The sequence below is a fragment of the Fukomys damarensis genome, unplaced genomic scaffold (assembly GCF_012274545.1).
Source record: "Fukomys damarensis isolate Sample0158 unplaced genomic scaffold, DMR_v1.0_HiC HiC_scaffold_14, whole genome shotgun sequence".
In the NCBI taxonomy this organism is placed as follows: Eukaryota; Metazoa; Chordata; class Mammalia; order Rodentia; family Bathyergidae; genus Fukomys; species Fukomys damarensis.
Window position 1 is genome coordinate 25,906,127 of NW_022900926.1, and position 13,436 is coordinate 25,919,562.

The 13,436-nt window shown below is 38.1% G+C and overlaps 1 protein-coding gene across 10 annotated transcripts in view; it reads right to left on the bottom strand.

The window, feature by feature from the left end:
* The window catches only part of Tulp4 (TUB like protein 4), a 191,751-nt gene that overhangs the window by 48,320 nt on the left and 129,995 nt on the right, over positions 1-13,436 (bottom strand). For 8 of the 10 annotated variants that reach the window (XM_033763287.1, XM_033763288.1, XM_033763286.1 and 5 more), the window contains 3 exons: positions 11,554-11,715; positions 4,100-4,280; positions 1,532-1,666 (listed from right to left, as the gene is read on the bottom strand). In XM_033763287.1, the coding sequence (XP_033619178.1) occupies positions 1,532-1,666; positions 4,100-4,280; positions 11,554-11,715 (478 nt within the window). Of the gene's footprint in view, positions 1-1,531; positions 1,667-2,968; positions 3,044-4,099; positions 4,281-11,553; positions 11,716-13,436 lie in introns of those variants that run through there. The other 2 variants (XM_033763292.1, XM_033763291.1) reach the window with 2 other exon arrangements.

Below are 13,436 nucleotides of genomic sequence, written 5' to 3' on the forward strand. Positions count from 1 at the left end.
CAAAAAAAAAAAAAAAAAAAAAAAACCAAAAAAAAACTGAATGATAATTGATAGAAAATAAAATTCAGGATTCTAAATCTAGGGGAAGGGTCTCAAGAAATTAGCAAACTTATTAAAACTTCATTTTTGGAAAAAAATATAGAATTTAGATTACTAGATATGTGGGGAGATTTATGTTGACCATATATATATTTTAGTTCCAAGACAGACCACACAGAAAATAATTTACAAAAAAAGCATAGGAATTTCATTATCAGTTCCAAAACACTCAGCTCCTAATGCTGCCTGTCTGTGGTGTAAAGGATTTCTACATACTTTCTGTCCCACCGGAGTTTATAGGCTAAATAAGTCCTTACAAGTCCAGTTCTGAAACTGCAGAATGGAATACTCAAGAGGGAATATAATTTGCTTCTAAAAATACCTACACTTTTAAAATAGAATTAATAAGTGCTGGCAGGGGGTGAAGACTGCTACAATTGAGTCCTGTCAACCAAAAGTTACATACATAGACCTGATTCTTTGTGTCACTGCAATTTCTGAAGAATTCAGACAAGCAGCAGCAGCACAGGGCAGTGATTCTCCAGATTGATGGCCAGTGTCATAACTACTCTCAAGAAGGTCCCTGCTTATCTCCCACCTTCCCATTCATATTATAGCAGGTCCTTTTAACATTAAAGACCAAGAGCAGCCCAGCAATTACATTTTAAAATCTTTTTAAATAGCACCACTTAACCCTGAAGAGACAGATTGTTTATTCCAAATAACTCATCAGGGTCACAGTGTCAGTAGTATTCTTGATTTGCAAAACTGAAAACACTCCCCATGCCTGAATCTCTTGGTTTTCTCCTGCAATAACAACATTACACAACATCCATCTGGAAGATGTCAGCATGTGACTGCTTGCCTTTGCAACCATGCCCTGATCTGGCAATTGTGGAATCTCTGCAGGTCTTTCAAGGTAACTTTATTGCATGATGACCAGTTCTTTAATAAGCCTACCAGATTCTTATAATTACAGAGGCTTCTGTGTAAATGATGATTTGCGTGCCATCTGCTGCCTAACAACAGCAGGTACTGCCTCCCTGTACTATGCAGACATAGTGTATGCCAGATGCAAATACACTATGAACCTGAGTGGGTCTTTCTTACCAGAGTGAGGAAAGGAGCAGGTGAAGATGAAGACTGACAGTTAAAAATCCCTGTTCAAGATAAGACTAACTATAGATTTGTCAAATAAGCAGGAAAGCTAAGGAAGTAATCTACATTAACAAACTCTGTTAAGCCCAAAAAGGTCACCACATAGGACAAGAATCAAGAAGCATTGGGCTGTGATCCCCGGTACAAAAAAAAAAAAAAAACTAATGGGCCAGGGATTTAGCTTAGTGATGCTGCTGCCTGCCTCACAAGCAAAAGGTCCTGAGTTGGATCCCCGGTATCAAAAAAATAAAATAAATAAATAAGCACTGAGTGTTTGACACCACAGCTCAGAAAGCAAACATGCATGGGGCTGGAGTATGGCAGCACTTTGTACCTTTCAGCCCTGAGCGGATGACAGTAGGAGACAAGTCATCGTAGTTGTTCATTAAGCTGATGTCTCCCGAGGTGAAGCTGACAGTGAGCAGAGGCTTGATATTCTGTACTGGGATGGGGTACGCTGCAGGACCATCTGTGGAAACACAAGCCTGGAGTAAAAAGTTGGCAACAAGTACAAAACCCAATCCAGGTGCCCAATGCTGCGCTTTTGAATAATGCCTTAAAAACTGCCTGATATTGTAAAGTCCATTTAGGATTGAGTTGTAACCAAATTGCACCATCTGGGAGTCACATAGGCCACTAGTGCGGCACTAACACAGACCTCTAGAATGAGGACACAAAGTATATATCCCCAGAGGCAACTGTATGGTGATGAGAACAGTATGATAGGTTTACTAACTTGTATGTTAGTTAATGTGTTGAGTTTTTTTTTTCTCATTGAGTTTATTGGTACATTTTAGGTATACAGTACAGTTACATTCATTATTGGAATCTTGCACCTTTACATGACAGGTCTTGGTTCTCATTTTTTTCCCCTTAATGTGTTGAGTTTCTAATGATGTATAAACACAGATTATTTTAATGTCATGAAACTCACAAGGATGGTAGAAGGAGGGATAAAAATGCCTTCTTAATTCTGGTCCAACACACAGAGAAAAATTGCTTTCATTACTAAATGCCCTTTCACTGAATGTTACAGGTAATAAGTAGCACAGCAGCTACCATCAGTTCCTTAAGTTGTTACCATAAAAGACCAGATTTGGGGAGAAGAATGAAATAGGGTACATCCCATAAAGCACTTTGCTACCTCCACAATGCACGGCCAATTTAAAAAGACAATCTTGCTTCCAAAGGAGTACTCATGCACAATGGGCTGTGGACTGGCTCTTCTATTTGTTGTTTGAGAAAGTGTAAGTCCCACTACACACCTGGTGAGTGCATCAAGGCTCTTTCAGAAGGCTTCTGTAGGTGTTGCAGCCACGCTCAGCTCATCTCCAGCAGCCATCTAGGGCAGTCAACCTGATACTCATAGGAAAATCCCAATCTCTTGCTTCACACTAAGATAATGCATTGCACCTTCCTTTCTGCTCAAATTCTCTAGGCCACCAAGAATACCACACAACTGAAAGGTGAGTATCAATCATCTTCTAAAACACTCCACCAATTCTGAGAAAGGCAACTGGTTACAAGAGCATTAGGACTGACTGCTGTCTTCAACCAACTCTAGATTTGCTCTATAAACTCAGTTTCTACACTTTGTTTCTCCTGGTAATAAAGGATGAGTGAATCTGGATTCAAATTTACTGCAGAGGAGTTCTGTTTTAAAAGTATGCACTGCATGTTACAAAGATACTGACTTTATTACTCTGAGGATGTAGAAATATGACCAACACTTCATTCAAGGCTGTTGCCCAATAATGAAAGGGATAGTTACCTTCTAAATTGATTTATGGATGCTAGAAACTCTCTCTACTGCCAATCTTTATTTTTTTCTTGTGGAAACCATATCTTTGTCCACACACACATTCACACATATATGCATGTTACTGGAAAGTACAATATCTCTATCTGTGACAAGAGAAAAAAAGCAAGTACAAGTGAAAACAGGAACTGATGGTGGTAGGAGACCAGCCCTGAAACAGCTTTTCATAGGATGATGTGTCCCCAAACAACAATGAAAGCCAGAAACTGTCCAGGGTATACCCTCCAACTCAGGGGCATGCAGCCATGGAAGCACAGCTGTGCTGGCCAAGGACAGAAACCTGCAATGATGTGACCACTTATAATCAAGGAGTCATTCCCTTCTACAAAATCATGACACATTTTTCTAAAAGACAAAACTGAAGAGGTGTGTGCAAGAGAAGGAATATTGGTGAAGGGCCAATGCAAAGCCCTAACAAAGGCTAGCTTTCTATCAATGGCTTCCCTTTGTGTCATTTTTTGGGTCTCTTACTCATTTGAGAGAGAAAACACACTGCTGGGAGTGAAGGGTGGTACTTGAAATGATCCCCACCAACATTATCTAACACCATAGTGAAGCTTGTAGAGGGGTGATGGATCTTTCTGATCTGAAACGGGGAAGAGCTTCTGCCTGAGTCAAGAGGACAGACAAGGACATGGAATACCTGTCCCAGATGCTAGCCTTTGGTGGGCAGAACTAATCTCATTCTCATACAACTTAAAACTATAGGCTTTAATACCATTAGAGATGTGGCTGGCTACACCATATATTATGTTTCTCATGTTCAGGTCTCGTTATTCTTGCTAAGCAGCTAAGTCCCATAATACCTCAGGGACACAGGAACAGCTGTATCTCATTTTATATCCAGGAAAACCTAAGCCCATGAAGCACAATCAGCTCCACCAGTGATATGGAGGAAAGGGATAGCAGAGAAGAGTCACATCAAGAAGAGAGATTATTAAGTCAGTCTTGCCTTGCATTGCAATTCTAAGTCTTCCTAGTAAGTCCCATACCCTTCCTTCTCTAAATTGGTTTGTTCTTCAATATTCTTATGTTCCCTTCTTTTAGATGACAAAGAAAGTGAGGGGCCAGAGAGTTGGGTACCTTGGGGAGGGGAATAGTCATCTGAGTCTGTGTCACTCTCGCTGCTGTCTTCCACCAGGAAGATAGGGTAGTTCCAGGACATGCTGAGGATTCCGTCGAACTGGTGCAAGAGGACATGGGCCAGCATCCTGCCGTGGCAGTCCATAACAATCACCTGCCCATCAGCCGTGCCAAACAGCACCTGCAACCAAGGACCAGGACCCTTGACTGAGTGAAAGTACTATAGTTTCTGTCAAGCCTCACTTGCCTCAATTTGTTTTAGAAGGACAAATACATTTAGAACTAAAAAAACAAAAATTAAAAAACCGTTACAAGTAACTGAGAGGTGACACAAAATATTAAGCAGTAGAGACTTAGCTATCAGTGAAGAATTTTAGACATATATGAATTTTAGACTTCTAACATTGATCTGCAACTAATAACAAAGAATATATTACATTGTATGGGTATTTCTAAATTGTGCATGCAAAATCTGCTTCATTTTTGTGGGTTTTCAAATTTTTTTGGTTGGAGAGGGGTTAAGAAAAGACAACATTCTTTTACTTTTCTAAAAAATGACACAGTAGATTTGTTGTTGTAATTTTCTCAAATTTAGAAGAGAATGTTTGACAAAGAGAAAACATATCTGGTAATGCAAGCATGCTATCTAACCATACTTGGAAAACAAGATTTTCCTGGAGCTTTATTTCTAACATTTACTGAAAATCCTATTGGCATTAATGAGTTAATGATTATTGCAATGATGTATGAATGAGATTGATAACGTTCACCAAATGTTTGCTGATGCACGATGCTAAAGGGTTTACCTCATTAACTCTCAAAAAAGCAGGTACTAGTGTTACAGGAATGAACCTTTGATGGGTTTGATGTTTCAGTGTGCTAAAGCAATCATGGGAACTTATTTGTATTACCTGATCTTGGAATATACTCAGGCACATGGTGGGGTAGTGCAGGCAGGCACACACACAGAAGCTAGAAAAGCTTCAGGGAAGAAGACTGCATGAGTCAGTCCTCTCCCTGAGGACAGCATGGGGTACCTCACAGCTTCTTCACAGATCATTTGACATGAGTGTGTCACCAGCTGGATGTTCAGATATGAAGTTGGGACCCAGAGAAACAGGATCTGCACTGTCTTCTTTGTGTGAGTTGCTGAAATTTTTTGCATCTATATAAAAAATTCTGTACTTTTGTGTCTAATGGAATTTGTATATCCATCAACATCTCACTGTGGCAACCATATAATTTTCTCCATTTTACAGACACAACTTAGAAGTGGTCAAATAAGCTAACAAAGCCCCAAAGTGGTCATCAAGCCAGGGCTGTCTGACTAGAAAGGCTAGATTTTACATACAGGGGAAATTATCTATAGGTTTTTGTCCTTGTTTCTTTTTGCTCTTGAGATTTTGATGTTAAGCTCACAGGGGGCAGACTGTGCATAGCTGAATCCCTGGCATCTGACTAAACTTTTTTTTTTTGAGACAGGGTCTCATTATGTAGTTCAGACTGCTCTGGAACTCAACTCTATAGCCTAGGCTGGTCTCGAACTCACAGCAATCCTCCTGCCTCAGCCTCCCGAGTGCTGGGATTACCGGTGTGCACCACCATGCCTGGCTTTGACTGAACTTTTGAGTACACATGGGCACTCACCGAATATTTGCAAAATGAATGAACTAATATAAATGATAAAAGGCAACTTTAGAACATAAATGCTGGATGGCTGAGCTAGATTAATTGCAAGACCAAATATATTTCACTTAACTAGTAAAAGCTCATGGAATTTAGAGCTGTTTTAGAATAAACCACTCATCAAATATTTATTTATATATGATTTGTATTTTAGTGAATGAACAATTTAAAAAGATTGAAACAGTGGGGCATGGTGGTGCATGCCTGTAATCCTAGCACTCCGAGAAGCTAAGGCAGGATGATCACAAGTTCAAGCCTAGCCTGACAACTTAGGAAGATCCTGTCTCAAATACAAAAAACAAACAAAAATCACCAAACAACACCACCCCCCTTAAAAAACCCAAAAACAAAAGGGCTGGGTTGTGGCTCAGTGCAAAAGCCTTGGGTTCAGCCCCTAGGACCAAAAATATAAAATAAAATAAAATTTAACTTAATTACCCAGAGGCAGTGATGAATTCATTAACACATGCTACTTAAAGGAAAAACAGACAAAACTACTTAGGAACATAGTAAACTTCATTTTAGAAAAAGTCGAAATTTTGCTGTCAACAACAAAAAATAAGTATCTCATGGCAAGGGTACCAAGCTCTCACACACCAGAGGCACAGGGATGGGGACTTAGAAATGTGGCTCAGACCTGTTGAATTCAGTCCTTAAAGAGGCAGGTGTTTAATGTTCTTGGTGAACAGTTTTAAGCTGTGATATGTCTTGTTATAACTTTAACTGAGATGCACAATTTACACATTTCAAGATAAAGAGGTGTGGGAATTCCAATGAGATACTAAGCTATGGGTGATGTGCATGGAGCAGGCTTTTCTTCTCCCCCATTGCATATTTACTCATTTGTTCACTTTTTCTGAAAGTAGGTAGGTCTCTTCCTGCCAGGTGAAGAGGTTATAAGACTTTATGTAACTCATTAGTTTGATAGCAAACACTAACTTCTCCCTAGTGTGTAGGTTTTCCTATCACCCTAGTCTTCCCATCAGTACCTTTATTATTATTCTCCCATCTTTACCATGTGACTTTGAAATTTCTGTCTGATTCTCAGGTTAGCCTATAATCTTTGGCAGTAACAGACTGCTATGAACTGAATATTTATATCTCACACACACACACACACCCCAGGCATACACTGTATTTGGAGGTGGGGCCTTTGGGAAGTGATTAGGTTTCAAAGATGTCATGAGGGAGGGGGCCTCCATAATGGGATTAGTGCCTTTGAAAGAGGGAGAGAAACCTGAGCTTGCATGCTTTCTCTCTGTACTGCTGACTCTTGAGAAAAGGCCATGTGAGGGTAAAGGTAAAAGGAAACCACTTACAAGCAGAAAGGGAAACTATAGGAACTTAATTGTCAGTACCTTAGTCTTGAGCTTTCCAGCCTCCAGAACTATGAGAAACCATGTGTGCTATTATCCATGGCATTCTCTTACAGTAGCCAAGCTGAAGCCAGAACCATTTGAACTTTGCACACCATTATCTCCCTAGGACCTGTCATCATGTGTGAAGTCCAAGGAAGTGTTTGTGATGGGAGGAAGGACTTGCTTCTGCATACAGTAACACACTTGCATTTTAGAGAACAAACAGATGCCACACAATAGAACAGACATATAATCCTGAATAAAAGATTTAATAAATTCTTAGTGTTCAGTATCACACAAAACCAAAACAGGACCAAGAAACTAGCCCTTAAGTCCCCCAACCTGAATCTGTATCAACTACAGGTCCCTTGGGAACTCAGTCCACTATTAAGACAGGATAAAAGGAAAAAAGAAATACTCATAGTCTAATTTTCAGCTGTGATGGAGGAAGCTTCTCTGTTAGAACAAGTATGTCACAGATAACTAAAGCTTACAGAATCAAAGGATTTTAAGACAACCAAACAGAAAGTCTCATTATAATGAATATACACGTGTCAAAGGCATCAATTTCTCCTGCTTCCACTCCCTAAACCTGGATGATTACTAAGTGTGCTCAAGATAGGATGATGCCAATGGCTCCTTTCCAGGTGCGGCCTTCCTTTCTAGGATTCTCCCTGTCTTGCTACTAAGGGCTAGACCTTCTTTTTTGAAGTCCACGTTCATGCTGTCTCACTGTCCCATCCATACATAAGCATCTTCCAAGTATCTCCCTGAGCTCACCAATCCAACTGTCTAACCTGGCATCTCCCCAGGATATGCTAAAGCCTGTCCAGGTCAACATAAAACGCAGCAAAGACTGGCTTGTATTTTATTCCAATGTCTAACATAGTCTGTGTATGTAACAGGTACTCAGAAATCTCATGTGAGGGATTTGGGGACCAAACACATGCAATTACTCACTTTAACCATGTCTGCCGCCCAGTAAACTAAGCTCATTGAGGGCAGGTGCCTGAGTTTTCTTAGAAATAAAAGAGTAATTCCTGCTTATCATTTTGCTTTTGCTCTCCCACCTCCCCAGTAGTAGGAAATGGACCCAAATCCCTTTTGTAACAAACACACTCCCAGTCTTTAAATTTTTTTTTATCTTAAAATAGGATGTTGTTAAGTCCCTACACTGCCCAGGAAGGACTCAAACTTGAAATCCTCCTGACTCAGTCTCCCAGAGTGCTGGGATTATAGGTGTGAATGTCCACACCTGGCTTCCTTTCTTCTTTAAACCAGAAATGCATGCTCGAATCCTCCTATAAAACTGGCTGCCAAAACATTGTCAATAATGCTTTATATATATTTCTGTCCTGTTTTCCTGTTTCCTCTGGTGGCTTGTAAGCTTCAAGTAAGTGAAGGTACAATGTTCCCTCTATGATATATACACCAAGACCAATAAACTGGCAGAGACCCGTCAGACCATAATAGTTCAATAGTATGTTTAATTTTTTTTGTGTTTATTGCCTTTCCAGACTTGAATACACTTGCAACGCAGTTAAAAGCAACACAATTATGATATCTATATATAATTTCTTCATTTCAATATAATCCATGTTGAACTATTTCTAGATTCAATTATCCTTAAATAAACAATTATCAGCAAAAACAATTATTATCAGTTGTTATCAGAACAAAGCCACAAAGAGGGATGAGAGGATCTTAAATCATTCCAAAGATTTTGCTTTAGAAGCAGTGATATGTCATCAATATCTTCATCTTTAAACATGAGTCTCATCTAAATTCTTAAATGAAAGATACGAAACTATGGCAGAGATGGAAAAGAAATTTTATTTTTTCATGGCTAGCTGAAACAGGACTGCCCATGTATATAACATACATCATTATGCTAAATTTGCCCAAGGACTTTCATGTTTCCCTGTTTCGTAAGCCTTTTTTTGAAAGGCAGTGGAGCACTCAGCTAGAGGTAAATCTTGCTGGAAAGTTAAAGCAGTAACCAAGATAGAGATTAGGGACTGCAACATTCCCATCACTGCTACATGGGCTCTGTCTTTGCATGTCCCTGCAGCCTACAGAGCAAGCCCAGGCATGTCAGCATGCCTCACTGCTCCAAGACTATGGCTCAGGCTATGGCCCTGCTTTCTCCTCCAGCCTGTCTTGTCTTCACTGCTTTAAACCTGTGAGTATGGCAGCAAAGCACTCCTTGTGGTGCATGAGATAGCACTGTGGCTATCCTATACTCTGCTGCATGTCACATGCCTGGCTTATGCTACACACCATCACTCAGACTTGGCTCAGGGTCTGTCTGCCCCTCCATCTATGCCCCACTGTGCACTGCCAGGCACAGTAGTGGAATGCTGACAGGCCTGTCTCCTCCACTAATCCATGAGCACCCCAAAGGAGGGAACTATGTCTCACTCATTCTGCCATTGCCAGTGGGACTCACACCTGTCACACCAAGTGTGTGATCTGCTGGGGACACTGGCTGGCATAGTTCACTAGGGGACTATGAGGTGAGCTTCACAGATGGCACACAGGCTCTATCCCTCTCTAGGCAAGGGAAGAATGTGAAGCCAAGACTTTTGCTGACATTTTTAAGTATTTTCAGATCTGTTCCCTCATCTGATCATTACAAAAGCCCTGGTAACTAGGTAGGAAATAATTTACATTCACACCCATTATCCCAGAGGAGGAAACCAATGCAGGAAAAGTCAGGTGCCTTGCAAAAGATCACTTCATGGGCTTCGCTCTGAGGAGAAGACTCTAGGAATAATAAAACTCTTATCAGGATAAAACTTCATAATAAATCTAAATGTTTCCTACACATACACACAGAGAAACCTGGGTGGGGAGCCAGGGAAGAAATGGAGTTGAAAATATCTTTTCATAAATTTAGTAACATTAAGTTTGAGAAAAAAATTTTTACTATTAAAAATTTTTTAAAGTGGCTCAAAAACAAAATTAATGGTTCCATACTACACTGCCTTCCTTTAGCAATATAAAATTTATATCTGTATGAAATTTTTTGGCATTTTATGGATCCTGCTATACTTGGAAAATAAATTTCATGTTTACAAAAACTTTAGTCAATCCTTATATTTCAAATATTATCAATATAATTTTATGGTGTTATATTATTTTATCATGAAAATCAAACAGGCACAATAAAGAAAAATTTGAAATTACATTTTAGAAAATGAACCAGAATCGCTCTGGCTTTTTGGCTAAGATCAAGTGTAGAAAATTAAACAGAGGCTCATCACCATAAAATAAGTATTTACAGCATTTTGATGCACTTCTTTCTAATTGTTTTTACATGGATGGGTCTTTCCTTGGGGTGTAGGAGTGTTGTTTCATGATGTGGCAACATATCACATGTACTGCTTCATATTCTGATTTCTTTAATACTCTAAAAGCTCTTTCAGATTATAACATCATCTTCATAATCAAAATCTACGTAACTTATTGAGTTACTGTATCCTTTTTAAGTGGTTCTGCTACTCTATATAATCATTCTCCTTTTCATCAAGAAGGCTATTTATTGCAAAATTTTACTATCATTGATAATGCTTTAATGATTATAACTTTTCACCACTTGTTTCTTTCAGATAAATTCCCAAAGTATGTTACAAAAGTGGACAATCTGTAAGCCGTATGACATATTCTGCCAAATTAATTCCCCAAAGATCTTAATGCATATTACCAGCAATGAATTGAGAAGGCTTAGTTGTTCATACTCATCAAAAATCAGCAAAATGTTCATATCATTTTACTTTTTGCTAATAAATGAAAAGTATACCCTTAGTGCACTAATTTCATATTTTCCCCAAAGAATGAAAACTTTTCTATGATTACTAACTAGTTGACTTCCTCTTTTGTAGATTAGTTATATCCATTATCTATTTATCTATTGTCTATTTATGTGATTTTTAAAACAAATTAATATGAACATTTTATATAATTAAAATGTTAATATTTAACTTTTACCTGGACAGTTTTGTTGTTTGTGTCCTTTAAGATTTTTTTGTTTGGTCTGGTGAGGGACCTCAAACCCAGGGCCTTTGCACTGAGCTACATTTCCAGCCCTTTTTTTGAGACAGGGTCTCCCTAAGTGGCTAAGTTATGCAGGCTGGGCTTGAACTTGTGTTGATCTTGCCTCAGCTTCCCAAAGCACTGAGATCATAGGTGTAAGCCACCACACTGTTTCTTTTGTGATTCTTGTTTGTTTTGGTACCTGGGATCAAACTCGGGTCTTTGCGCTTGCAAAGCAGGCACACGAACCACTGAGCTAGATCCCCAGCTCTTTTGTGATTCTTTAAGAGGCTTTTGCACCAGCTTCCTTTCTTCTGCACTGTTTTTCTTCTCAGCTTCCATAATTTTAATATTATACACATTGAGAGGCATTACCTGTTGGTCATCAGGAGTCCATATGCCGCATGTGATTTGACTTTCCAAGTTGATCTCAGATGACCAGTGTCTTTGTCCGCTGACAGAACCAACCAGGACAAACCCATTGCGATATGAAATAAGTGCTTGAGTCCCATCATGGCTCCACGTGAAATCACTCACCTCCAAAACACATAGAAAGAAGAGGAGTCAATTTATAATCTGAAAGGGGAAACACTTTTCAAAGCCTAAATAAGGTCATTAAGTTAACCTTTTGGCTAAGATCAAGATAACTTAAAGAAAACAATATAAAAGACATTTGAAAAACCACAATAAAAATGACTGAAATGAAATATAGTGTTAGCACTATTATACATGTAAATGTCCTTTAAATTTATTCTTTCCAAGAGCTATTTAACCATCTATTCATAAGTTTCCAAAAATGTATGGGTTTCTTAAATTTCTCTTTTGCTGTTAACTTCTAATCCAGTCTCATTGTGTCCAGAGATTAGGGCCTACAATCATAATACTTGCTACTGAAAATTTGCTAAGAATTTTTTTAATGTCTAGATTGGGGACAGGCAAACTACAGCTCATGGGCCAAATATGGCCTGTCATCTATTTTTGTATCTTACAAATTAAGAATGGTTGTAAGTGGTTGAGAGGGAAAAAATCAACAGTGCATGGAATTTTGCTATTTATAAAATTATATGTAGCTCAAATTTTAATGTCTATAAAGTTAATTTGACCATTTTTTAAAATGTATTTTGCTCTTCTTATATAATATATACATTAACATATTTGATTTTGGCTCCTGATTCACAAAACATACAGTATTTATTATCTGCCTCTTCACAAAAAGGTCTGCAGAATCTTATCCAGGAACATGATCTATTTTTTTTTTATCTTATTGAGTTTATTGGTACTTTTTAAGTATACAGTACAGTTACATTCATCATTGGGATCTTGTACCTTTACATGACAGATCTTGGTTCTCATTTTTTTCCCCATGCCCCTGCCCTTCCTTCAGCCCCTCCATGCTGTCCTACTTTGTTTCCATTTTTCCTTTTCTCATATCATGATCTATTTTTGTTAAGTGGGAAAATGCATATTCTCTAATGAGTAGATACAGAATCTATCTGTACATATATTTTAGGTCAACTTTCATAATTTTGCTGCTTACTGCTCTAATGAGTATGTCAATAAATTTATCATTTTTTCCTTTAAGTTTTATCAGTTTCCTTAAAATATTCTGAAGGTATTTTTTGATAAAGCATACATATTAAAATATAGCACATTACTATCTGGTAAGTGAATAATTTCTGTCTTTAAATTATTTTGATACTAATATAGCTGTAACAGCTTTATTTTCCCCTTATATTTACCAGATATATCTTTTTTCATACTTTTATTTTAAACTTGTGTATGTCCTTAAGGTTGTCTGTTTTTTTTGAGACAAGGTCTCACTATGTAGTTCAGGCTGACTTTGTATTCACTTATGGCCTCAGATGGCCTCAAACTCGCCACAATCCTCCTGCTTCAGCCTCCCAAGTGCTGGAGTTACAGGCATGCATCATGATGCCCAGCTGTCCTTAAATTCTAAATGTGGTTCTTAATAGTCTATATTGAGATTTTTAAAACTATAAAGTTAAACTTTATTTTTTGTTGGTGAATTTAGTCCACTTACATTTATTCTAATTAATGGGGTTTTGGGGGGGTTCTATGTCTACCTTATCTTTTCAGTTTATACCACTTTTTGTGTCTTTTAAATATTTTCTAACAAAAAACTACCATCTATAATATTTATTGTTGCTTATAATTGGAAATACTCAACTTTATTTAAAATTTGTGATACTGCCAGACATATCACCTTTTCTTTCTTTCTTTTTTTTTTTTTTTTTTTT